The sequence below is a fragment of the Equus quagga genome, chromosome 13, assembly GCF_021613505.1.
Source record: "Equus quagga isolate Etosha38 chromosome 13, UCLA_HA_Equagga_1.0, whole genome shotgun sequence".
NCBI classification, from domain to species: domain Eukaryota; kingdom Metazoa; phylum Chordata; class Mammalia; order Perissodactyla; family Equidae; genus Equus; species Equus quagga.
Window position 1 is genome coordinate 36,049,166 of NC_060279.1, and position 26,747 is coordinate 36,075,912.

Sequence of the window (26,747 nt, forward strand, 5' to 3'; positions counted from 1 at the left end):
AGAAATTGTGCAGGCACATGCATAAGTACAGGAAAGAGGTGTGAAATAGCACAAACATAGCTGTACACATTGCATAGTATACGCAAAAACATAGCTATACACCCTGGATGTAGAGGCTCCACATTTCTCACTGAATTTTCTGCATGGTTCCTGACACTGCTCCCTCTTCCCTCCAGTTTTGCACATCACTTACCACTTGTTTCTTTTTTCAATCTTCCTCTTTGGACCTGATATCTGGACTTGGATATCATTACTGAATAGCATCTTCCTGTGTCTCTTAAAGTTTAGCTTCCACACGTTGTCTGTTTCTTTTTAATCTTAGATACTCAAAGATTCAAGAAATATTGAAAATTAAGATGACTTATTCTCCTCTAATCCATAATCTGAATTACATACAGACTTCAAGTGCCAGGAACTGATAGTCCCAATGTGCTAAAGGAAGCAATGGGAGAAATTATAGATATCCTGATTTTGGGGGAAGGCAGAAGCAATATCACAAATGCCAGAGTTAGTAATAATGGTGAACTCTCCCCAAACGCCCAGAAGCTAATTTGCATATACCTGTTTCCTGTTTTCATTTTCAAATATCTTGCAGATTGTGATTTCCTGTGATTTTGTTTTTCAGCCGTTTCATGCTCACTTATTGGTGAACTGTGAAACTTCAGCTCACTAATAGCTTGACTCTGTAAAAATTGTCATGTGCAACAACTGTCAGACACTACACATAACATGGGTGACAGCCTGTCAGTCCCTGGCTTAATAACATGTTTGCATAGTGTGACTACAATAGAAGCTGCTGAGAAACAAAAGGATGTGCTGATTAGATATAGTCCAGGAGATATCATTATCAAATATGAAACGCATGCCATTTGAATTTCAGTGGGACTATAGCCTGGTGACACTCTCATCAAAGTCAAAATCTGCCTTTGAGAAACTTCCTTTGAGATACCTGAGTTCTTGAAGAAGGACCTGATGTATTATCTTGAAGTTGTGGAAATTGAACCAATCTGTAAAATGGAGCACTTTTCATTTGTCAGCCTTCACAGGAGAGGAAATAGAGATTGGCCATCTGAAGACTCTTGTTCCTTTTTCTATTTCTGGAAACTTGTGCTGCAGAGTGACTTCCGATCCTGACTTCCGCAAACATCTGACAAACCATCATTTCTTGACTATGAGGTGAATTGTTCTTTTGATGAGAGAACATCTCCAGTTGCAGCCCTGACCTGGTCCTCATGCTGCTGAGGCTCTTGCTGTTGATCTGTGGTGAGTAGGACAGCTCAGAGCAGGGTATGGGATTTCAAACACTGGGGGCTCTGCCTACTGAAGAGCTGTGAGACTTCTCGGGACTAAGTTTCTGCCTGGTGATGCTCAGGGATGCTGAGATGTCTACTTCCAACTGAGAGCTCAGAGTCAGCAAGAAAGTGGTAAATATTTGAAAGACAGATTTTTGAAGAAAACTATCATTTCAGTTTTTATCTCATAGGAAGTGTTCACTGTCTGTCTTTCTTTCCAATATTAATTCTGTCTTTATTTTTGGCGTTTTCAATAGCCACAGAGATAAATCATACAACAAATTGCCCTCTTAGTACCTTGTCCTTCCTACTATCAATATTATTTCCCTTTATCCCTCCTGGACCTCCCCATTCCTACCATCTAACCCTAGAATTTATCAACACTAACAACTGCCCGACTTTCAAAATCTTTGTTTTCAGCATCCCCACCCTGCCCTCGCCCCCACAACTGTATTGTATTTTCAGCTTACTTTCTCTAACTCTCCATTTCCAACATGTCTTCGAGTCCCCAGGATTACTTTTCCATTGTCAATAACTACACTCCATGTCCTCACTTCTCACAGTACTCAGCTTAGATTCTGTAGTCCATCACAATACTCCCTTGGATAGACCGTCGTTTCTCTTCCTCCATAGCACTTTCCTGATTAACACACTCTTCTGCATGCTTCATACCTGTGTCTAAGCAGCTGAATGTGACTTTAAACAAAAAGTCCAATCCTGTTGACTTATCTCTGGTAACATGTAAGACCGCAAATCTCAGATGACCATCAGCAGTACCAGGGAATCCTCCTACATTTTCATAGTCAATGCTCTCCCATTCTTGATGATTACTATTTCATACCTTCTTTTTTTTTCAAACTTCTCCCTTCTTACTCTCAATTTATAATCTTGCTTCATATTTCACTGAGAAAATAAAAGTGATCAGAAGAAAATTTCCTCATCTTTCTATTGTCATGTCTACCAACCCACCTACGTTTGCATCCTCATGCCCTGCCTTTTCTCCCCCTACAATGAATATATTTTCTCTCATCCTATCAAAGACAGAATTCTACATGTGTACATTGGGTCTCAGACTCTCTTGCTTTCTCAAAAACTTTGCTCCGTCACCAAAAGATTTCTCCATTCCCCATTCCCTAAATATACAAACATTCTACAGTATCTTTTATCTTAAAGTAATAGAAATGCGACCTGATGGTCTCTGTATTTACTGCACCATTTCTCTGTCTCCTTTCATAAAGTTTTCAGCGAGTTGCTATCTTTACTTCACCTCGTCCCATCCTTTCTTTTTAAAATTCATTTTACCTTAAATGATAGTAGCATTCACTTTTTTGATACACCATCTATGATTTTGACAAAGATTTAGGGTTATGTTGATATCGAACCTGAAGTGAGTTTGCTCACTCGTTGCGCAGCAAGCCAATCTCTGACACTGGGTGTAGTGGAAGAAAGTAGGAACTTTATTATTGCACAGCGCTGAGCAAGGAGAGAGGGCAGCTAACGCTGAAATCCCAAACTCCCTGAACAGCTAAAAGGAAGGGTTTTTATTTGGGGTTTTAGGTAGGGTAGGGGTAGTATATGGCCTTGCTGGCCAGAGTTTTCCCATCAGCCTGTCTTTGGCCTTAAGACTCCTTGCAGAGAGGAGGGAGCCTGGGACCTTGCTGGTCAGCAGCTTTCCCACCAGCCTGTATCTCCTTGGCAGGGAGGAGATAGTGGATGCAGGTGCTTGTCCTTGGTGGTATCTGTCTCCATGGAGGATAGTGGATTCTGGAGCAAGGAAGCCAGAGAGTAAGCAGAGAAAGAGTGTTTTGGTTCTAACCTCATATTTGCTGGGTTTAATGTGGGGAAACTGATATCAGAGTTTGTATCAACTCCCCCTTATTTTATGTCCATCCCTCAATCTTGAGGGATTTGGGGTGGTGACTGATCCAGCTACTTCCTGTTGAAATGGGGCGTAGGTTGTTTCATCTTACTGAACCAGTCTTTTAATAAGGCAGTGATGCTGGTGGGCTCCTGAAGTTAGGCCTGTGTGATGTAAGTAGCCAGATATTTAATAAGAAATTTTTCTAGAGAAAAATAAAGAGAAAAACAAGGTTAATGGTTGGAGAAAATCATAAACCAGTTTCTGAGCCCAGGGGGCAGTCAATCAAGATTCCTAGAAGTCAGGGTTGAAGCATCTGTTGCAGTTTGAAATGTTTTTCATGGTGTCATCAGCCACTCAGGTAGCTTTTTGAGTGGCTTACACAGCAGTAGACATGAATCTCTCTTAAGTTTGTATTAGGTCCTCCAGCTTCAGTTTGTAAGGCTTCAAGAAAAAGAGCAGATTTAGTTTTCAATGATTCCAGATGAAAATGTTGGGAAAAAATCCTGAAAATGTTAGTTTGGAGGTTTGTAGCCAGATATTTCAGGAGACTGGAAGAATTCAAGATCCATTCCAGTTAACAGATGTAAAACAAAAATTTCAGACAATTAAAAGAACTAAAATCCAATATCTATAAGCGTATATTATACTTTCTATGGAAACATAATCTTCCTCTCTAAAATCACCCTCAATTTCACTAGACATAGCCAAATTAAGACTAACTGGTTTGCAAAATAAGTCTAGTTTTAATAGATTTTTCATAATTATTTACATAAGTACAGCAAGAATAGTAATTGATTATATAGGCTCTTTTAAATCTGCTTTGCTGGGACCTTATAAAGAATCTCAGGTTGAACTTTAAAAGCCTCTCAAGGAAAGCCAAGCAAAGGAACTGTCATCAGATTCTGCCTTCGGTACCTACAGATTTGGGTGAATTCCTCTCTTTGTGAGGTTCCCCAAAATATTGAGGTTCCTTGTGCCTGCCAGAGGGAGCAAGATTCTTTGCTCAACCTTACCAGGTCACTGAATCCATAAGCAAGGTACCAGGCCAATATTTCCAAGTGGCTTTATTCCAGGATGTCAACCTTCATTCCTCAAAAGCTGCCTAGTCATATCCGAGCTTGTGTGTTTTTCTCAAATATGAGTTCAAGTCAAAGCCTTGGTGTTATAACCAGTGTTTCCAATTGTATCCTGTTATAAGAAGAACAGAGTCTTATTGGACTTATGCAAACAACCATATTGCCATGAGAATAAGAATACTTACTTATCAGGAGTTTTTACGTTTTAGAGGGTTCAGATAGGGAGAAAAAGATAAATGTTTCAATTTTGTTTACAAATTGCTATAAGTCATAGTTCCTTAAGAGAATAGAGAAAAAGGCTTTCTTAAATCTGAAAAAAACAAAACATCAAAAATCAGCAATATCTTAAGTAAAAAGCCATAAAAGTTATAATCATCCCTATCAGTTTATTCTGTCCCATGTAATTGGTTCTTGATCTTAATCTTCTGTCAGCAGTTTGTGAGGTCATCAGTTTCTCTGTTGGAGTTCTGTAATTTCTACCCTGTTTAGTTTTACAATCTGAACGTTTATTAAAACCTGTACTCTAGAGTAAGCGCCAGAGTCCTTTCTATGAATTTCCCTGAAGATGAAACATATTTGCAAAAACATCAAAGTAAAACAGCAGCTGTCTGTAAATAACAAAACATTCAGAAGTGGTAATTGACAAAGGTATTTGACCATCTCTGTGATATACAACATTTTGAGATAATAACCAGAATTATGACTGACAATCAGAACAGATCAGATAACTTTTAAAATACTTATATCAATAAAACTCATTTACATAATACCATTTAAAAAAGTTTATCATTACTTAATTGACAATGCTTCTTATGTAATTTAACATACAAAATAAGCCTTTTTAGTTTAGCATTTTTCTTATAGGAAGAAAGCAAATTTCTCTAAGAAGTCCCATGGGCCCTCTGAAAATCCCCAAAGAAACCCTCCCTCTACTTCCAGTTCAAAAGAGAGGTTTTACTCAGGACTTGAATATTTATGCGTGCGGGGAAGCTTGTCAAAAATATTAAAAGCTTTAAAACATTTGTTCAGATAGGAAACCAGGTTCACTGCGAAACCGTGTTCAGGTATCCATTCAAAGTCATAACAGAAACAGTCAAGGGGAAACGGAGTTAAAATAGTAAAAAAACTTTTTTTTATAATTTTTTTATCAAGAGCAGATTAAAAGTTTAGGAAAATTATCTTTTTAAGAAAGAGGAGACCAAATTTTAATTTTGTACCAGTCGACTTTTGACTTATAAATTTATTTACTTCATTGGATTTACTTTAATCTTAGCGAACTTGACCAGACATAAAACTCTTTAGGGCTTTACTTTTACAAACCTTTGGTTACTTCGTTTACATTCAGAATTTGTCCCAGTACTTTAGGACAAATTTATCCTTCTCAACTCAAGAAACAAAAATATTTCTATTCTTTATACCTTTTTACTGAAAACGTATATTTTACTTTCTTTGTATACAGACCTTTTAGAAATATATGTTTTCTCATAGAAAATTTCTCAGCATACATAAAACATGTTTATCAATAAACCTAAGCACATTTATAGTTTTTTTGATATGAGAAACCAAAGCCAGACAAATATGTGCTTAGTAGTTAACCTTTAATATTGTATCTTATGTGGAAATGACCTAGATACCCAATAAACTGTTATTATTTAACTTAACTTAGTAAAACTATAAAGTTTAAGTTTACAAAAAGATTTTGGAAGCTATTTTTTAAGTATACAGACTATAAAACATAATTATTGTACTTAAAACTCTTACCCAGTTTTAAAAATTACTCTTTAAAACTTCATGTGACATTACAGCAGTTAACTATCATCCTCAGTTGTTTTAAGTACATATATCATAATACATATAATTATCATTGAAAAGTTTTTCCAAAAACTTTTATCCTTTTGTATTTATTTAGTTTACCTGTCTTTAGCAATTATATTTAGATCATCTACAAAAATCTCATGAGACATTAAACAAAATTAGCTATTATACTGAGTTATTAGTTTTGCTGATAAATTTTGTAACAGACATGACATGAGCTCATTTGAGCAGTAAACCCAGGCTGTATGTCTGCATCACAGCCAATGCTGATAACTTTGAGGACATCTCTATTTTAAATCAAACCAGCAAAATTAAACAGGCTTTCATTCATCAATCATTTTATATCATGTTAAATAACTTTGTCTCTTAAAAGTTTTTGCATATTAATTGAAGACTGCATTTCATTATGAGAGATTTTGAATCCTCTCTTCTCTGAAACAGAGGTTTCCCAGAATGACCATTGTAATTTCTAATTATCTCAAAAGTTTACCTATTTTTACTTGTTTAATTTTGGAGCAGGAATTTTGGGGGAGTTGAAGAGAAGTTCAGCTTGCTGGGAAGCTCAGCAAGAGAGTAGACAAAAGCAGTAGATTTGGGTTTAGCTGCTGGCATGTTTAATTATGTAATTATTTTTTCTTAAAGAGGTAGTAAAGTATTTCTAATTTTATTTAGAAGTCTCAAAAGATTCAAACAGGCTCCCCGTTGTTGCAGCTGGCTTTTCCAATTGCATATATCAGTTAGTGTGAACTGAAATTGGCCCACTTAAGTATATCAATTTTTACAAAACTTTTAATTTTACTAACTCTTATACTTTTAATTATAACTTACATTAGAATTCCATTAACAAGTTTTGGTATTACAATATTGTGTAGGGGAAGCATTCCCAGTTAGACATAACATTTATTCCCAAAGCAAACATTCAGGCAAAGTTGACATAACCTCTTCATATAATATTAGCTTAAACACTTTAATATTTATAGTCTTATTAACATTAGTAGCCTAACTGTTGCCCCAAACAATCGTTGGTCAGGTTTTTCTCTCTGATTTTTGCCTCCTGACCTTTTAAATTTTTTCAAACTGTGGTAAGTAGAACAGGCTTATCTGCAGTTTGGAGTATCCTCAGAAAATTAAGGCTAGATCTACAATATGATTCAGCTACTCCACTGCTGGGTATTTATCCAAAGAGCTTGAAAACACAAAGGCATAAAGATACTTGCACCCCTATGTTCATTGCGACATTATATACAATAGCCAAGACTTGGAAGCAACCTAGGTGCCCATCAAGGGACGGATGGATAAAGAAGATGTGGTATTTATACACAATGGACTACTACTCAGCCATAAGAAATGACGAAATCCAGCCATTTGTGACAACATGGATGGACCTTGAGGGTATTACGCTGAGTGAAATAAGACAGAGGGAGAAAGTCAAATACCATATGATCTCACTCATAAGTAGAAGATAAAAATGACAAAAAAAAAAACCACATAGCACTGGAGATTGAACTGGTGGTTACCATTGGGGAAGGAGGGAGTGGGGAGGGCAAAAGGGGTGATTAGGGTCACATGTGAGGGGATGGACTATAATTAGTGTTCAGGTGGTGAACATGATGCAATGTATCCAGAATTTGAAATATGATGTATATCCGAAAAAAAAAAAATAAAGAACAATTTGCTTGTGAAAAGTGACGAATTAGATAAATCATTGGCTAACCAATTCAAAGCAAAAAAGAAAAGAGAGAAAAACAACACAAATACCTCACATTAGAAATGATAACAGGGAAATATCCACAAATACAGTGGAAAATAAAAGAGTCATAAATTACTAAAAAAAAAAAAAGAAAGAACAGGCTTGTCTGATGCCCTTTAATGTTGGGGAGCCAATACGGGGGTCCCTTTAGCCCATTCAACCTTAGGCAGTGTTTTATTAAAACCTTTGTTTTAACTTTATTCACGTCTGTTCCATTTATCCCATTGGGATGAGTCCTGTGACTCTTCCCTTTCTGATTTCTCTTTGTTAACTTAATGTCTTCATTAGCATCTGTAAGACCACGAGAAGAAGCTGAGACCCCAAGTTTGATTAAGTTCTTAAGACTAGTCATTATAGTTTCCTTTTAATTTGGTCTTTTCGTAGGTACCAATAAAACAGCTGTTTATCATAAGAGCTCTCTAAAAAGTTTCCCAACTTAAGGATCCATTGTTTGACCTTGTTTTTTTCCTCCAGAGTCTAAAGAATATTGTGGCCACATGGTGTTACAAAAGGAAATCTCCCTCTTTAGACATTGGGTTATAACTATAGGTCGACCAGTTAGCCAAAGTTTTCCCAAGGGGCTTTTAGGTGGAATAGATGCGGCACCTCCCATGTTAATACTTTTAAAAGGAAAGACAAACAGACAGCAACAAATACCAAACAAGCACACTTTCCCAAAAACCCTGGGCCACAAACAGAAGCCAAAACAAAGACCAAAACCAAAAACCAAAGTGCTTCCAGTCCCAGCTTAGTCCATGTCCTACACTCGGGGGACACCCAACAAATGAAGATATGCTATGCAGATCTTCCCAAATGAGCAAGGACCTGACACCAGGTGTAGTGGAAGAAAGTAGAAATTTTATTATTGCACAGCGCTGACCAAGGAGAGAGGGCAGCTAACGCTGAAATCCCAAACTCCCTGAAAAGCTAAAAGGAAGGGTTTTTATTTGGGGTTTCAGGTAGGGGAGGGGGAGCATGTGGCCTTGCTGGCCAGTTTTCCCACCAGCCTGTCTGTGGCCTTGAGACTCCTCACAGAGAGGAGGGAGCCTGGGACCTTGCTGGTCAGCAGCTTTCCCACCAGCCTGTATCTCCTTGGCAGGGAGGAGATAGTGAATGCAGGTGCTTGTCCTTGGTGGTGTCTGTCTCCACAGAGGATAGTGGATTCTGGAGCCAGGAAGCCAGAGAGTAAGCAGAGAAAGAGTGTTTTTGTTCTAACCTCATATATGCTGGGTTTAATGTGGGGAAACTGATATCAGAGTCGATATCAATGTGACCACTAACACAATAAAAAAACGGAACATTTCCATCACTTCAAACATTTCCTCATGCCCTCAATTTCTTTTTTTTAAAATTTATTTTATTGCAGTAACTTTGGATTATAACACTACATAGCTTTCAGATGTACATCGTAATATATTTCAAATTCTGTGTAGATTACATCATGTTCACCACCCAAGAACTAATTATAGTCCATCACCTCATATGTGAGCTTAATGACACATTTGCCCACATCCCTCCCCACTTCCCCTATGGTAACCACCAATCCAATCTCCATTGCTATGTGTTTGTTTGTCATTGTTTTTATCTTCTACTTATGAGTGAGATCATATGGCATTTGACTTTCTGCCTCTGACTAATTTCACTCAGCATATTATCCTCAAGATCCATCCATGTTGTCACAAATGGCTGGATTTCATCCCTTCTTATGGCTGAGTAGTATTCCATTGTGTATATATACCACATCTTCTTTATCCATTCGTCCCTTGATGGGGACCTAGGTTGCTTCCAAGTCTTGGTTATTGGGAATACGCTGCAATGAACATAGGGGTTCATGTATCTTTATGCATTTGTGTTTTCAAGTTCTTTGGTAAATATCCAACAGTGGGATAGCTGGATCATATGGTAGATCTATTCTTAATTTTGTGGGTATACTCCATACTGCTTTCCATAGTGGCTGCACAAGTTTTCACTCCCATTAGCAATGTACAAGGGTTTCCTTCTCTCCACATCCTCTCCAACACTTGCAGTTTCCTGTCTTGTTAATTATAGCTATTCTGACTGGAGTGAGGTGATACCTCATTGTAGTATTGATTTGCATTTCCCTAATAGCTAATGATGTTAAGCATATACCTGTTAGCCATCTGTATATCTTCTTTGAAGAAATCTCTGTTCAGATCTTTTGTCCATTTTTTAATTGGGTTTTTGGTTTTTTTGTTGTTGAGATGTATGTGTTCTTTGTGTATTTTGGATATTAACCCCTTATTTGATCTATAGCTTGCAAATATCTTCTCCCACTTGTTAGGTTGTCTTTTCATTTTGTTGATGGTTTCCTTTGCTGTGTAGAAGGTTTTCAGTTTGATGTAGTCCCATTTGTTCATTTTTTCTTTTTTTCCCCTTGTCCTGTCAGACATGGTAGTTGAAAATATGCTACTCAGACTGATGTCACAGAATGTACTGCTTCTGTTTTCTTCTAGAAGTTTCATGGTTTCAGGTCTTACATTCAAGTCTTTAACCCATTTTGAGTTAATTTTTGTGTATGGTGTAAGGGAATGGTCTACTTTCATTCTTTTGCATGTAGCTGTCCAGTTTTCCCAACACCATTTATTGAAGAGACTCTCCTTTCTCCATTGTATGTTCTTGGCTCCCTTGTTGAGTATTAGCTGTCCATAAATGTGTGGGTTTATTTCTGGGCTCTTGATTCTGTTCCATTGACCTGTGTGTCTGTTTTTGTGCCAATACCATGCTGTTTTGGTTACTATGGATTTGTGGTATATTTTGAAATCAGGAAGTATGATAGTTCCAGCTTTGTTCTTTTTGCTCAGGAATACTTTGGCTATTCGGGGTCTTTTGTTGTTCTATATAAATTTTAGGATTCTTTGGTCTATATCTGTGAAAAATGTTGTTGGAACTTTGATAGGGATTGCATTGAATCTATAGATTGCTTTAGGAAGTATGGACATTTTAATGATGTTAATTCTGCCAATCCAACAGCACAGCATATCTTTTCATTTCTTTGTGTCTTCTATTTCTTTCAACAATGTTTTATAGTTTTTGGTGTACAGGTTTTTCACCTCTTTGGTTAAGTTTATTCCTAGGTATTTTATTCTTTTTGTTGCAATTGTAAATGGGATTATATTCTTAATTTCTCTTTCTGCTACTTTGTTGTTAGTGTATAGAAATGCAACTGATTTTTGTGTGTTGATTTTGTATCCTGTGACTTGACTCTGTTCATTTATTATTTCTAAAAGGTTTTTTAGTGGATTCTTTAGGGTTTTCTATATATAAAATTATGTAATCTGCAAAGAGTGACAGTTTTACTTCTTCTTTTCCAATTTGGATCCCTTTTATTTCTTTTTCTTGCCTGATTGCACTAGCTAGGATTTCCAATACTATGTTAAATGAGAGTGGTGACAGTGGGCATCCTTGTCTGCTTCCTGTTCTTAGAGGGATAGCTTTCAGTTTTTCTCCGTTGAGTATGATATTAACTGTGGGTTTGTCATATATGGCCTCTATTATGTTGAGATATTTTCCTTCTATACCCATTTTATTTTGAGTTTTTATCATAAATGGATGCTGTATCTTGTCAAATGCTTTTTCTGCATCTATTGAGATGATCATGTGATTTTTATTCTTTCTTTTGTTAATGCAGTGTATCACGTTGATAGATTTGCAGATGTTGAACCATCCCTGCATCCCTGGAATAAAACCCATTTGATCATGATGTATGATCTTTTTGATGTATTGTTGTATTCCATTTGCTGGTATTTTGTTGAGGATTTTTGCATTGATGCTCATCAGTGATATTGGCCTGTAATTTTCTTTTTTTGTGTTGTCCTTGTCTGGTTTTGGTATCAGGATAATGTTGGCTTCATAGAATGGCTCCTCTTCAATTTTTTGGATGAGTTTGACAAAAATAGGTATTAAGTCTTCTTCGAATGTTTGGTAGAATTCACCAGGGAACCCATCTGGTGTTGGACTTTTATTTTTGGTGAGGTTTTTGATTGCTCTTTCAATCTCCTTACTGGTGATTGGTCTATTCAAATTCTCTACCTCTTCTTAGTCCAGTTTTGGAAGGTTGTATGTTTCTAAGAATTTATCCATTTCTTCTAGATTATCCAATTTGTTGGCGTATAGCTTTTCATAGTATTCTCTTATTATCTTTTGTATTTCTGAGGTGTCCGTTGTAATTTCTCCTCTTGCATTTCTGATTTTATTTGTTTGAGGCTTCTCTGTTTTTTTCTTGGTGAGTTTAGCTAAGGGTTTGTCAATTTTGTTTATCTTTTCAAAGAATCAGCTCTTAGTCATATATCTTAGTTATGTATAGAATTCTCCCCCATTCCTAACTTCTGTTTAACTGTTCTAGTCCTTGTAGTTCTTCCTCATCTTTCCTTGAGCCCACTTCAATTAATCTTTCATCTCCACCACTCCATTGAAACTTCTCTTGCTAATATCATCAACCACTTCCATGTTGCCCCATCTAGGATTTAATTTCCATTTCTCATTTTTTTTAACCTCTCAGGGGTATTTGACATGGTTAATCACTCTTTCCTCCTGAAATACTTTTTCACTTGGCTTTGGAACATCATATTCTGCTGTTTCCCTGTCTAACTCAATACCTGCTGCTTTACTGACTTCAAAATGTTTCACTTTCCCAAGGTTGATACTTACACTTCTCTATCCATACTCACACTCCAAAATTACACAATTTAGTCACTTTACCTGCCACTTTAAGCTTAAACTGCTTAAACTCATGCTTATTTCTCCAGCTTTCATCTCTCCTTTGAACACCTTTCATGTATTTAGCTGCCATTCAGCTGTCTAACAAACATCTTAAACTCAACATGTCCAAACAGATCTTTTGATCTTCCACATGTACCACCACCACCACAAAACTTAACCTATTTCTCCCCATGATTTCTCCATTTCTGTAAATGTCACTATCATTCTTCCAGTTGCAGAGGCCAAAAATCTAAGAATCATACTTAATTCCTCTCTTTATTTTGTACTTTATATCCAATCCATAAGTAATTCTTATTGATTCTACTTTCAAAATTTATCCTGAAATCTGGCTGCTTCACAGCACCAGTACTGCCTAACCTGAGCCATCATCCTCACTCTTCCAGACTAAATTCCCACTAATGTTCTCCCTGCTTCTCTTGCATGACCATAGCCTGTTTTTCTCACATTAAGAGTGATTTTACAAATATAAATTGTCAACATTGTCCATAGCTCCCCATCATATCTAGAATGAAATCCAAAGCTGTTACCAAGTCCAGAAAGTCCTCCACAACTGCCTCCTGACTACTTCTAATGCACCAGTATCTACCACTGTCCCCCAACCTAGTCAGTTCCAGGTGCACTTGCCTTCTCATTCCTCCTTGGACAAGTTCATTCCTTCTCAAGGTCTTTGAAATTGCCTTTTCTCTGCCAGGATGCTCTTTCTCAAATATTCAGAAGGCTTGCTTTCTAATTTCATTCAGGTTTCTGCTCAATTGACATCTATCTAAATAGTCAAAATCATCCTAAGATACTCTGTAACATTTCTCTGCTTTATTTCACTTATAACACTGATCACTCTCTGAAATCATGTTATATATTATTTTTTAATTGGCTCACTCCCACTATAATGTAAATTCCTTGACAGCAAAGACTGTCATTCACATTTACTCCTGTGACCCCAGTGCCATGTGCAATGCCTGGGATATAGTAAGCACTCAAAATAGTCTGTTGTGTGGATGAATAAATGCTAGCCCCCATTGATTCCCTTCTCCTACCTGAGGAACTAATTATTCAAATAAGCATTTAACCTAAAAAAAGCAGGCATCTTAGACTAAAGATGGGCTAAAATAGATAATAATAATGAGATAATATTTATTGAATGCTAAATAAATTCCAGGCACTATTCTGAGCGTTTTATGGATATCAATTTATTTAACCCTCACAAAAACTCTGTGAAGTAGGTCAATAATTATCTCCATTTTAGAGAAAAGAAAACTAAAGCAGAGAGAGATGAAGCATTTTTCCCAGGGTATAACAGCTTGTAAGAGGAAGTGCCAAGACTCAAATCTATGCCATCTGGCTGCAGAGCCTGCATTTCCCCCAGAATTTTCCATTCTTGATCATTATGCCATAATATTACGGTCAAATCCTTGAGATTAAAGAGAATCTTTGCAGGAATCTGACTTACTTCTCTGGACCTAGATCACCTTTGATCTGAAGTTGGTAAATAAAGGGGCATCATGTCTCGAGCATGAGCCCTTCCACTGTCCTTGCCTGACTGTTGTTACCATGAGTCAGCCAGTCTGGAGTTGGATCATCAAGACTTTTGAGAGGAGGGGATGAGAATCAGGGGCTTGGAGAGGGGAGTTGCTAGGTTGTTATAGGTCAAAGGCACCACCTCTTAACCATAGATTAGAAAAGTTATTGGAAAGTACTTTAGGGTCATAAAGATGAACTAGGTGTTGTTTTGTGGGTGATGTGGAATGTAGGAAAAAGAACAGAGAGAAAGAAGGAAGGGAGAGAAAAAGAAGGAGGGAGGGAGAGAAGAAAAGTTGGAGAGGAAAGGAGAGAGAAAGACTAAAGGAGAGAGGGAGGGAGAGATGTGGGGAGAGGATGGGGAAGGTAGATGTGTTGTTTGGAAAGCTCTTGGGGATGTTAAACTTTGTGTACATTTGGGATTTGCTTCTCTGTACTGATCTCTGCTGAATTCTCTCCCAGCTCCACTCTGTGAACCAAATGGTGAGTTGCACTTCCCTTTCTTCTTCACGGTCTGTGGGTATCTTGTCACTTGAGCCAATGCAAAAGGCCTGTGGATGGCTGTCTGACATCGGGTGACAGCTGCTGAGATATGCAAATGACAGTGGCTCCCTTGGGCCAGGGCTGCTTGTGTTCACACCAGTTTCTGTACTTGACACATGCCTGTTCACCTCAGGAGCACGCTTGCTCTGACCTTCTCAAGATCACAGTCTTTCCTCTGGGAAATCCCAGCTTACGGAGGAAGATGCTGTTTGCCCAAGGAAGTCAGAGGGTGTAGAAGACTGATGTTAGAAGAATCTCTGCCTTCCCAGCCTCTGGGGCTTCAAGACCTCTATGTATTCCCAACCGGGTGCTCCACCAGAAGTGATGGAAGAAATGCCAAAGTCACACATCCATGGAGAACATTACACTCAATCCTTGGGCCATGCACAAAACAAAGTGGTACTGCTGCCTCCTTTCTATTTTCAGCCCTGCTCTGCAGCCACTACCATTACCCCAGTGCAATTTCTTTCTCTCAGACTCTGGCTTCTGCAAACTTACTTCATTGCTCTGATTCTGATTCAAAGTCTTAGTTTTACCATATGAAAAGAGGAGGAAATTTCCCCCCACAAGGAATCTTTCACTAAAGCATGTTTAAATCTAATCTATAGTAGAACTGCTCTCTTGTACATACTAACCATAGGGTTAAAAGAGGTTATCCTTGACCTCAAGAACACAGGCTGCATGTGCAACTAGGGAACACAGGATTAGGAATTCCCATGACCAGAGGTATTTAGAACCAACTCAGCCTCTGGATTCCTTCCCTGATGTTTGTCCAAGTCTAACACATGCCTTGTGTTAATGCCATGTTGCCTTATGCCTGGAACAGCTTTTACCCTATAATTGTATGTGTCCAATCCTAGCCTAAGCTGAAACCTAAAGTCACATCCAGGATGAAGTAACAAAGCTTCTGCTGCTAGTAAGTTGCCAGATAGTCTCTGTGCCCGAGAATTATCTAAAAGAAACTCTGGGCTGCAAGACCAAGCTCTAGATCCTTGCAAACTGTCTTGTCTGGTATCCTAGTCCAACTCCACCCCAGTCCCATTCAGAAGAGTGGGTTACAAGTGCCTAATGCATTTTTTTATTCCTTTCTTTGCTCAGCCCCAAAGCTGCTCCCCAGTCTTCTGGGGACTACAGTTTTCTAAGGAGATAAAGTCACACTAATGTGCAGGGTATTCCATGCCTCACTACAGAGCAAACATTCTGTTACCATGGTTGAATTGATTTCTTAAAAGTTCCAGGGTAAAGCATCCCAATTTAGCATTTTCATCTGATGAAGAAAGAAAAAGGTTTTCTTAAGAAAATTCTTAAATTTCCCAAAGAGCAGAGGCTCTGAGGGTTGGAAAAACAAATACCCAAAGAGTCAATACTACCAGGGCTTTGATGTTTCATGGGCTTCTGCAATTGGGGCCAATAAGAAGATGAGATGAAAGCAGGACACAACTTTGCTCATCTTTAATTCATACAGAAAAGAGCCCCTTTGACGAAAAAGGGATACATCCCTGAGAAGTAAGGTATGGACTGAATTTGCTTCTTATGACCATGGCTTCTACAGAGGTTTGTATAGGAGTCCCAGAGCAGGGGAGCTGTGACTTAGAATGTGCAGATGCAGGGCATGTCCAGGCAAGTGCCCGCCTGTTCCTTCCACTGGGAATAGAAATAATAGGGGCAGATGAGAAACAGTAACAAAGGAATTGAGTTCCTTTAAGTCTTTCCTAGACTGATTGATTCTCCAGTCCTCAGATTCTGTCTTTGAAAGAGATAGTATGGGTCTGAGATGTCAGAGGAAAGGGAACAGAAGAAAATAACCAATATAGTTTACAACAAGGATGAATGAAATATATTCACATTTCCTAAAACTTCAAGCTTCACCATGTCCAATGCCAACGCCAGTGACAGTCATCAATAACCCTGCACTGCGTCTGAAAAAGGTCTTTTTCGTTCATGGATAGAAACTTCAAAGAGTAAGAACCAAGTCAAAGGTAAGAGCTGCCTTGTGGAAGGAGGTGATGCTGCACAGGGGCAGGCTGTGCTAGGGGTCAGCAGAAAAGCCCATGGGCCACTTGGGGGGGTAACGTGAGGGGTGGTCTGTCTGTTCAAATGGCTGGTTCTTTGAATCTTGTTTCAAATTCTGAGAACACAAAGCACCTTTACCAGAAACTCTGACTCATTGTCCTGGAATATGTGTTTAATCTTTCTCTCTAGTGGTGTTTCTGACAGCCAGCCCCTCTCAGCCCATAGAGGGGACTTCAATGACCCTGACCTGTAATATCCAGCACCCTCCACAGAAGTCAAATTTCCAGTTCCAGTTTTGCTTCTTCAAAGATGGTCGGGTCCTGGGGAAGGGCTGGAACAGCTCACCAGACTTCCAGATCGCCACCATTTGGAGGGAAAACTCAGGGTCCTACTGGTGTGGAGCAAAGACAGTGCCATTCATAGAGACATGGAGCCGGAGAATCCAGATACAAGTGCAGAGTGAGTGCCAGGGGGCCCTCTGCTGGGGTGGGCTGAGAAGGGCAGAGGCATGAGGCTGGCCTTCCCTGACTATTGTATCCTGAAGGAATAGGAGCTGTTTAAGAGATATACCTGAGCTTCTGTTTTTATCAGAGTCCTTAATGAATCTTCCCTTATCCTTGCTATTCCCATTCAAGCAAACAGAAGAATATTTAGGAAACCCTTACTGTGTGTCTTCACTGTGCTGGAGAGTGTAGGGGAAATAGCTGCATAATACATCGTCCCTGATTATAAGAAGCTGATGCTCAACCAGCGCCCTAAACAACTAGGGTGAAATATGTGAGGTGTAGTGCTGAGTGTTAATAGAAACCCTAGAGAAAGGAGAAATCTGACTGAGGTGGTAAGAGAAGGCTTTGTGGAAGGGGATGTTGGGGAAGGGCTTAAGGAGGAGAAGTTGGGGCCTGATTTTGAAAGATAAAAAGAAAAGAGAGAGTTTTGTGATTCTGAACCATGTTATTCCATGTTAGGGTTGCCACTTCTGACATCCTCTCCCCTTCTCAGACAAAGATGTATCCATCATGCCATAAAGCAAATGTCTAATTCCTCCAGAAGGCTGGGCTTCCCCAGGCTTCCTTAGAACTTAGTACTGGTGAACCTGGACCACCACACACACACACACACACACACAAACACTGGACAGTTCATATGCTGCAGGCCCTGTTCTGGAGCTTTACACATGTTGTTCAACTGAAACTTCACGACTGTAGGAGATAACTGTCATTATCATCTCCATTTTACATATAGGAAATTGAGTCTCAGAGAAGTTAAGTAATTTGATCAAACAAACAGTAAGAGTTGGAATCAGCATTCAAACCCAGGCAGTTTGATTTGTAACCTGGACTTGTAACCACTATATTACTATGCTTTGAAAAATGAGTTTGAGAGATCAGGGTTCTGGGAATCACATTATCCTAGGCAGGGAGGTGATGCCGCATCCTCTATGGTAATATTAAGGTGCCCTTCTTACCCTGCCATCATCAACTCAGCCATACCAATTCCAAATAAGCAGAACTGCCCTCCGCCCCACCTCACCCCTGCCATTAAACTATATAAAGTATTGACTTTATCTGAGGCCTTTGCTTTCAGGACTGTCACACCTACTCTATGTCCCTGAAATACTCCCTACTCAGGGTCCTCCTGTGTCTTCTTGTGTTCATGTAGGAGTTCCTGTCAGTAATGTGAGCTTGGAGACACAACCTCCAGGTGGACTTGTGATGGAGGGAGAGAAGCTGGTTCTTGTCTGCTTGGTCGCTGGGGGCACAGGAGACATCACCTTCTTCTGGTACAAAGGGGCCCTGGGTTTAAACCTGGAAACAAAGACCCAGCGTTCACTGATGGCGAAGTTTGAGATACCTACGGTGAGGGAGAGTGATGCTGAGCAATATTACTGTGCAGCTGACAATGGCTATGGCCCCAGTCTCAGTGGGCTGGTGAGCATCACTGTCAGAAGTAAGTTCCACTACGCTTCAGCTCAACCAGCAGGTTGCAGACTGGGTTCCATGCTCCCTTGGGGCACCCTGAGGAAGTTCACTGGGGCTGAGCCTCTGTGGGTAGCGATTATGAATCTATCCCATAATCAGAGACCCTCTCTGACAGTCTACTATCTCTGTCAGTTCCAGTGTCTCGTCCTGTCCTCACCCTCAGGGCTCCTGGGGCCGAGGCTGTGGTAGTGGACGTGGTGGAGCTTCACTGTGAGGCCCAGAGAGGCTCTCCTCCAATCCTGTACAAGTTTTATCATGAAGATGTCACCCTGGGGAACAGCTTGGCCCCCTCTGGAGGAGGAGTGTCCTTCAACTTCTCTCTGACTGCAGAATATTCTGGAAACTACTACTGTGAGGCCAACAATGGCCTGGGGGCCCAGCGTAGTGAGCTGGTGCCACTCAACATCACAGGTATAGCTCAGGCTATGGAATTGTCTTGGTCAATGTCTCTTTTCCAGCATTGTGAGAGAGTTTTGCTGACCCCAAATGTTTTCGGTGGTGTGCTACCAAAGATGGGGCTTTTGCAGGTGGTGCTGTCCTGGGAGGTATATCTGAGGGGGCATGGAGGACATGAAGGCTGGGTGCCTCTCTTCTCCTTTAATCAATGTGACAAGTTGCAAGTCCCTAGATAAATAATTCCATCCCTCCCCTCCCTCCAGGAAGAGTAGATCTTGGCCTCAACCCACAGTCAAGATGTCTGCTCTCCAAACCCAAGCCATTTTCCTTAGCAGCTCATGTACAGGTCTTTCCCCTCAGTGCCTACAAGGGACAGAAAAGAACTTCTTACTTCAGGAGTCATTGAAGTACTGCTTGGCATCCTTGGTCTTGGCACTATGGCCCTATTATTCTGCTGCTGGCTCAAGAGAAAAATAGGTGAGTATCTATAGGGATTGGTATTTGGTTACTATGACCTTTGTTTTCACGGAAATAGGCTAGATTTGTGACATATATACTGTAAAGGATGAATATATCCTGTTAGCCATCTGCCTATAGATCTACTCATAACTCCCAGCATGGGAATGGCACCTATTAAAGTAGTGCAACGTTTTTACTAAAGTTCTCCATCCACCATGTGTTATCAGTTTAGATCTGGTGCTTCTGTGATTTAATTTTTATACAAAAATGTAACTCTATTTAAAATAACTAATCAGCTACTGGAAGAGAAGTACAGTTAACAGTTCCAGCTACACCAATCATCTCCTAGTTAAAGTCAATGCATCACTTCTTTTTTACTTATTAAGGTAACGTTGATTTACAACATTATATAGGTTTCAGGTGTACATCATTATAATTTGACTTCTGTAAACGCTACAATGTGTTCACCACCAAAAGTCTAGTTTCCATCCATCACCATACAAATGTCCACCTTTACTGCTTTTGCCCTCCCCCAACCGATGCAATAATTCTTATTCATCTTAGAGTATTGTCACATGGTTTTTCTTCTCCCTGAAATGCTCATCTACACATCCATACATTCTACTCATTGCTAGATCTTTCTCACTTTTCATTGTAAATATCATTTTCTCCAAGAGGCTCCTCCTCGCCACACAGCCTACAATTCTCTTCTATTATTATTCATCAGAGTACTGAGTTATTTAGCTTCATATTTATCACAATTGGTAATTACATATTGGTTTGTGTGTTTAATCTTGGTCTCCTGTTCTCCATTGAACAAGTTGGAGATGGAGCAAGAGAAGACAATGTGAGTTCTCGTTTAAATTCCAAGCTTTTCCTGCATCTTTGGGCACCTCATCCTTCTATAACATGGCTGTGGCAGCTCCTGCTTCTGAGGACTCTTGTTCTGATAAGATTAGGTGGTATGATTGTAATACCAAAAGAAAAAATATAATAGATGTAAGATTTCTAAGACTTGGACTCAAGTCCTAGCTCTGGTATAAACTGTTTGGGAAGCTCACTTGACTATTCTGGCCTGAGTCTCTTCGTCAAAAAATGAAGGATCTGCCTAAACGATTGCCAGGATGTCCTCTGGGCACACGGTGGCACCTTGTGATGGGCATCCTGGCACGAGGAACATTCCTCACACAAGGGCTACATAAAAGCCCCAAGAAAGAGTTCCTCCGTTGACATGTATGTTCATTTGTTTGACTTGCAGGAAGACGTGCAGCCAGGGATCCACCCAGGTGAGGTCTCTGCTTTTTCTGTGTTCACTGGCAATGTAGAAAAATCTATTCAAAAAATTTGAATTGTCCTCTCTCATGAGTTTTTTTCATGTTTTATTGTACCCAAAACTACCATTTGAGAGTCGTCCCACTGACAACTTTGAACATTCATTTGTGATTCCTCTTCTTTTATATAATAGCTAGTTAATTTAAATCCTTTCATCATTCTTCCTGATTATCTCTTTCACTAAATCTGCAGAATAAGAAAGTTACATTACTTTGACCCGTTTCACGCATTCATTCAGTCAATTAACCAATATCTGAGGGTCTATAAGTCATTCTGTTGAGTGCTGAAAGGCATGAAAATATGGAAATGCCTTGAGAGTCTTTGAGTAGTTAAGATATATATGCGTTTCTGTAATATAGGCCAGAGAGTAATAAACATAATGAAAAATTGTTGATGAAGTTCTTTAGAAGTTTAGAGGAGGAAAAGATTTTTGAAAATTCTGCCATCTGGGGATAACCAATGTTTAGATGATATATTTTTATAGTGTATTATTGTTTATGCCAACAAAATATTGATTTTTTTCCCCAAATCAGAGTAGCACACTTTCAGTGGTGCATGTACATGCAAGACTGTTTTCTCCTCAAGCTGCTTCTTCTGCCTAGCAACATATTTTCCATCTGGAGTGAATCAACATTTCTTCATTCAGTATTTACTGAGCACCTGTGATGTGAATGGTACTATTCTGGGTGTGGACAATACCACAATGAGTCAGTCAGACAAGGACTTTACATTCATGAGGTACATTCTCTAGTGATACTCTGCAATGCCCTACTCAGCCTAGGTATAGGGCCGTGGCTTGTACCGTACAGCTGTGCTGATTGCTGATTTTCCTGTAAATTAGTATTCTGCTCAGGACTTTCTATCAGGCTTCTTTCCTTCAGTGTCTTACTCATAATCCCAGATAGTGATGTCTGGGATATCTGGGATGCTATCCCAGATAGATAGCGTGTGTTTCTGTGTTTGCAGGAGCCCTCCCAGCCCTGTACCCCAACAATCTACCTACCTCAACTCACCTGACCCGGAGCAACAACATCCTGTATACGAAAATGGTGAGGCTTCCCAAGTGAATTGGGACAAGTAGGTAGAGCAAGCTGGGGGAAGGGGCAACGGAGTAATGTCTGCTGGGCAAACCTGACACTGCTGTGCCCTAGCCACTTCTGCAAATAGGTGACGCATCTGTCTTTTTGGCTGTGAAGGTGGTAAGTATGGAGTAAGTTCAACGGCAGGACGAAGCGACTGTGTCATGATGCATCCTTTGTTCCCTTGCAGTGAATGTTGTACGCGGGGATGAGGTTTATTCTTTGGTGTACCATATGCAGCAGGAACTGCAACCAGCAGCAGGTGAGACATAAGGGAGTGAATTTGTCTCTGACTTTTATCTTTTCCTGGAACCAAGAGGATAATCAGTGGCTGTGTATGGCAGTATGTATATGGCAGCATTCTTCCTTGCTGCTGCTTCTGCCCTTGAAGCTGACCATGAGCATTTCTATGCCTATCTGAACACTGACCTTTGACCTGGAAGCTGCCTCCAGTAGAGCCCAGTGCTGATGCTAATTCATCTCCTGCATATCTCACACCCAAGTGAGATGGCAAGATTGGAGATGGTGGCTTCTGCCTGCCCTCTTTGAGTAGCCCTGTGCACTCCCTGTTGCACTGCATCAAGCTGCCTAGTTACTATTGTTTTGTCCTATCCTATACATGCTGGACCCAGAACAGCTGAGAGGTATAAATGCCAGGGGGGACCTACTTACCCTCCCACTCCCAGGCTGCCAGTTTTCCTCTTTATAGTAAAGGAATCATTTTTGTGATAGGCAGGAAAGTGAGACAAAAAGTATTAACGGAAATAAATCCACAGGAAATAGACAGGAGAGGAAGAAGCCCTTATTAACACTAATTTAGTGAAGGACTTTAAGTATAAGTGGAATCTGACAGCATGTATCGTACCTTTTCCTCCACAGTAGGACCCCCAAGGACACATATTGAGGATAAGGTGAGTTGGAATCCCTGTTGTTCTTTCCTGTATGCTCTTTCTCTCTTTATTCTGGGGACTGGTTCTCTAACTTTTAAAATGATGGCCACTTTGGAAAGTCAAAAGATCCCATGGTCTACCTTCTCCCTTGTTTCCCCCTACAATGGGGATCAAGACATTTGGTTATAACAATAAAGTGTCACTGTATAGGGAAACTTTGGAAGTTACATATACATTTCCTTTAACAATGCGCATATGGATGATTTGCAGTTAAATTGTAGTGCGTGCCTAGTCTAAGAGTTCTATTTACTTAAAAATCTTTATCAGGAAATACTGTTGAACCATACACACACCACCATGCTCTAAAGTTAACCAAGCACCCGTAGAAAATGAAATTAATATTGAACGAAGCTAAACCAATAGTGATTTATGTCATTAAAACTCAGTAATTTGTAAACCTTGAACAATTCAAGACATCACTGATGATACAAAAATACCTTCAGAATATTGCAGGTATTCCAACTGGTCATGTGTTCAAGGACAGCAGGTGCATTGTAATTTTGTCTAGTGATGTGGCAGCCAGATGACTCAGGACAGAATTTGTGTCCTTGGTTAACTCCAGAGACACACTAAATTTAGTTTATGAATATAAAATTTTGACATCGTTAAAAAATGACAGCCCATGGAAATAACAATGGCCCATTAGAATGAGAGAAGGCCTTGCATGTTTTGATCAGCTTGCAGCACAGTAGAGGCACTTCTGTGGCCCATGAGTGGGATGCAGCCCTTTGAAAATGCTAGCCTAGGGCCACAGTCTTCCAAGAGTCTCCAATTTATATGCTGTGTGGTGCACCATGATAGGATGCATCCAGGTTGATTGGGGAAGAGAAACCATGGGAGGCATGTTCTTCTTGTTTTCCCTGCTCTGGTCCTATTCATGTGCCTTTGCTTCTAGGACTCCTCAGCCATATATTCTTGGCTGAAGAAGGCAAGCATTACAGATTTGGACTATGAAGATGCTATGTAAAGTTATGGAAAGTTCTGCTCCTTGGCAACCATCCATGACCCCATGTCTCAGAACCAATATGTTCTTCAGAGGTCCTGGGGGAGTCAGTTTCCAGTACACCTCATCCAGGTGCTTTCCTCCATGAGACTATTCCTGCAACTACTGTGAAGTGAAGTAGGCTCAAACCCTGAAGAACTCACCCAGGAGAACCGACATGAATGCAGAAATGGGAAGGACTTTGTTACTAGAACCGGATTCCTACTGGCTCTTTTAGGCACAGGTCAAATTGTGCTCTAACTTCTTTTTACAAGAGGAAGCAGGATGGGACAAAAAGAACTTGGGATCTTGGGGTAGAGTGACAGTGATACTTAGAATGCATGGACCCAAGGTTAGTGATTTTGTGGGACTCCTCCATACCGAGAGCTGTGTCCATCCTTTTGTCCAAGGGCTTTCTCTGCTCAGACAGTACAGAACTCCAGACCTGTCACTTATGTCAATCATCCTGTTTCTGTGTAAAATATGACAGTGCATTGGGTGTCACTGTTACCAAATTAGAATTAAAATAAAGTTACATAAGAAGTTATTGTGGCTACACTTAATTTTAGTGACATATTTTGTATGCACAGGCCAATCTAGACGCTCTCATGTTTATAATGAGATACAATCTTTGTAAGTTTCACCACATCCAAAGTTCGGTATTTATTGCTGCCTCTAGAAGCTTTATGAATATAAATTTTCTTCTTTTATTCACAAACTTTTTGAAAACATGATAATATAGTTTGGAGTCTGTATTTTAACTTTAAAACAGTCATGCACTAACTCATAAATTAAAACAATTTAAAAGTATATAATGTAAAAATTTAAAGTCTTCCCTATAATTTTACACCACAAGTGGCACCCATTGTTAAAAACTTAGCATTGTTAAAATCTTAGCTCTGCAGATATTTTTCTATTTTTGTACCCACACTTACACATACATACATGTAAATATGTACAAATTTATAAAAGTATCCATTTAACAAAATATTATGAAATACTTTCAAGTCTGTATAAAGATCTATTGTACTATTTTAAAAGTAGTATTCTATTACATAGGTAAATCATAGTATGTATTTTTCTTCTTTTACTTTGGTAAAATATATATAACAAAACTTACCATTTTAACCAGTTTTTAATTTTTTCTGAGGAAGATTGGCCCTGAGCTAGCATCTGTTGCCAGTCTTCCTCTTTTTGTTTGAGAAAGATTGCCACTGAGCTAATGTCTGTGCCAGTCTTTCTCTATTTTATGTGGGATGCTGCCACAACATGGCTTCACGAGCAGTGCTAGGTCCACACTGGGGACCCGAAGCTACAAACCCTGAGCTGCTGAAGCAGAGTGTGTGTACTTAACCACTACCCCACCAGGCAGGCCCCCATTTTAATGTGTACATTTCAGTACCATTAAATACTATCTCAATATATTTTAATTCTTTCAACCACTGAGGGACGTTAAGGTGGTTTCCAAAAATTTTGTATTATAAAAACAATGCTAAAATACGTCATTATACAAACATATTTATGCATTCCTGTTAATTCATCTGAAGGATAAATTTGTAAATTTGGTATTACTGCATTTTAGGTTATGCACATTAGATGTTTTTTTGTTAAATACTCTTAAATTACTCTCCAGTAAGGCTGTATTAATTCATACGTCCACCAACAGTATATGAGAGAATCAATTAGTGGGAGAAAAGTATCAATTACAATTTTTAAAATTGTTAATGCAGTCAAGCATCTTTCCATACATTCACTGAGAATTTGTAGTTCTTCTAAAAATTTCCTATGCTTACTCTTTGCTCACCTTCTGTGTGCTCCTTTGGCTTTTTGTTATAGCTTTTATAGGAACTATTTATTGAGGTATAATTTATATACAGTGAAATGCACAGATTTCATGTGCACAGTTCCATCAGTCTGACAAATGCATGCACCCAAGTAATCCAGAAACCTATCATGATATAAAATGTTTCCGTTGCTCCAGAAGGTTCCCTCATATCCCCTCCCATTCCATTTCTGCCCCTCTAGAAACAACTACTGAACTTTGTCTTTTAATCATTTCTCCATTGTATATGTCTAATTTTTCACTTCACTTTTAATTACAGTGAATTTTGAAATATGGAATGTTAGTTTCTGTGCTGCTAAATCTCAATTTTTTCCTTCTTGGCTTGAATTGCTTTTCTTTTGGGTCATCTTCTATCAGACCACGTTACTACGTTATAAAAATATTCTTATATTTTCTTATAATGTTTTCATAATTTTATTTTTATATTCATCCAATCTGTCATGTATATGTTTGGTTGGGGTAAGAATCTAACTTTTCCTGTTTTTGTTTTTATTATGTCTTTATCTTTTTGGATTTTAAAAAATTATGTGAGATAGAGATCTGACTTCATTTTTTTCAAACATAAAAATTGCCCACTCTTATTTATTAAATAGTCTGTTCTTTTTTTATTATTTTTTAAATAGGACTTTATTTTAATTAATTAATAATTTTGAGGAAGATTAGCCCTGAGCTAACATCTGCTGCCAATCCTCTTTTTTGCTGAGGAAGATTGACCCTGAGCTAACATCATGCCCATCTTCGTCTACTTTACATGTGGGACGCCTACCACAGCATGGCTTGACAAGCAGTGTATGGGTCCACACCCATGATCCAAACTGGGGAGCCCCAGGTTGCCAAGGTGGAATGTGCGAACTTAACCGCTGTGCCACTGGGCCAACCAGTGTTCCTTTTTGTTTTATTTCCATGCTATCTTATCTCATCCAAATACAACATGGCTTATTTGAACTTTCTGTTTAATACTACAGATCTTCCTACCATTCTTCCTGTTGCATAGTCTGCTTCAACCACATTAGCCTTAGAATTCCTCAAATACATCAAATATAGTCCCAACTCAGGAATTCTATACTTGCTATTTCTTATGCCTTGAATGTTATTCCTCCTGATAGCCTTGCTCTCTTATTT

General features: G+C 39.2%; 1 protein-coding gene across 3 annotated transcripts; it reads left to right on the top strand.

Annotated features, from left to right (window-relative positions):
* The first annotated feature begins 1,203 nt into the window (after positions 1-1,203).
* On the top strand, positions 1,204-24,237 carry FCRL1 (Fc receptor like 1). 3 transcript variants are annotated; one of them, XM_046684377.1, is made up of 10 exons: positions 1,204-1,263; positions 16,795-17,064; positions 18,265-18,552; positions 18,717-18,995; positions 19,341-19,457; positions 20,698-20,725; positions 21,738-21,820; positions 22,041-22,112; positions 22,730-22,761; positions 23,696-24,237. In XM_046684377.1, exons 1-10 carry the CDS (start codon positions 1,233-1,235, stop codon positions 23,765-23,767), a joined length of 1,272 nt encoding a protein of 423 aa, XP_046540333.1. In that variant the 5' UTR covers positions 1,204-1,232; the 3' UTR covers positions 23,768-24,237. The 3 variants fall into 3 exon arrangements, 2 of the variants coding, with proteins under 2 accessions (XP_046540333.1, XP_046540334.1); XM_046684378.1 differs by having other exon boundaries at positions 22,733-22,761; XR_006891770.1 differs by lacking the exons at positions 22,730-22,761; positions 23,696-24,237 and adding an exon at positions 21,305-21,509 and having other exon boundaries at positions 22,041-22,078.
* The last annotated feature ends 2,510 nt before the right edge of the window (positions 24,238-26,747 follow it).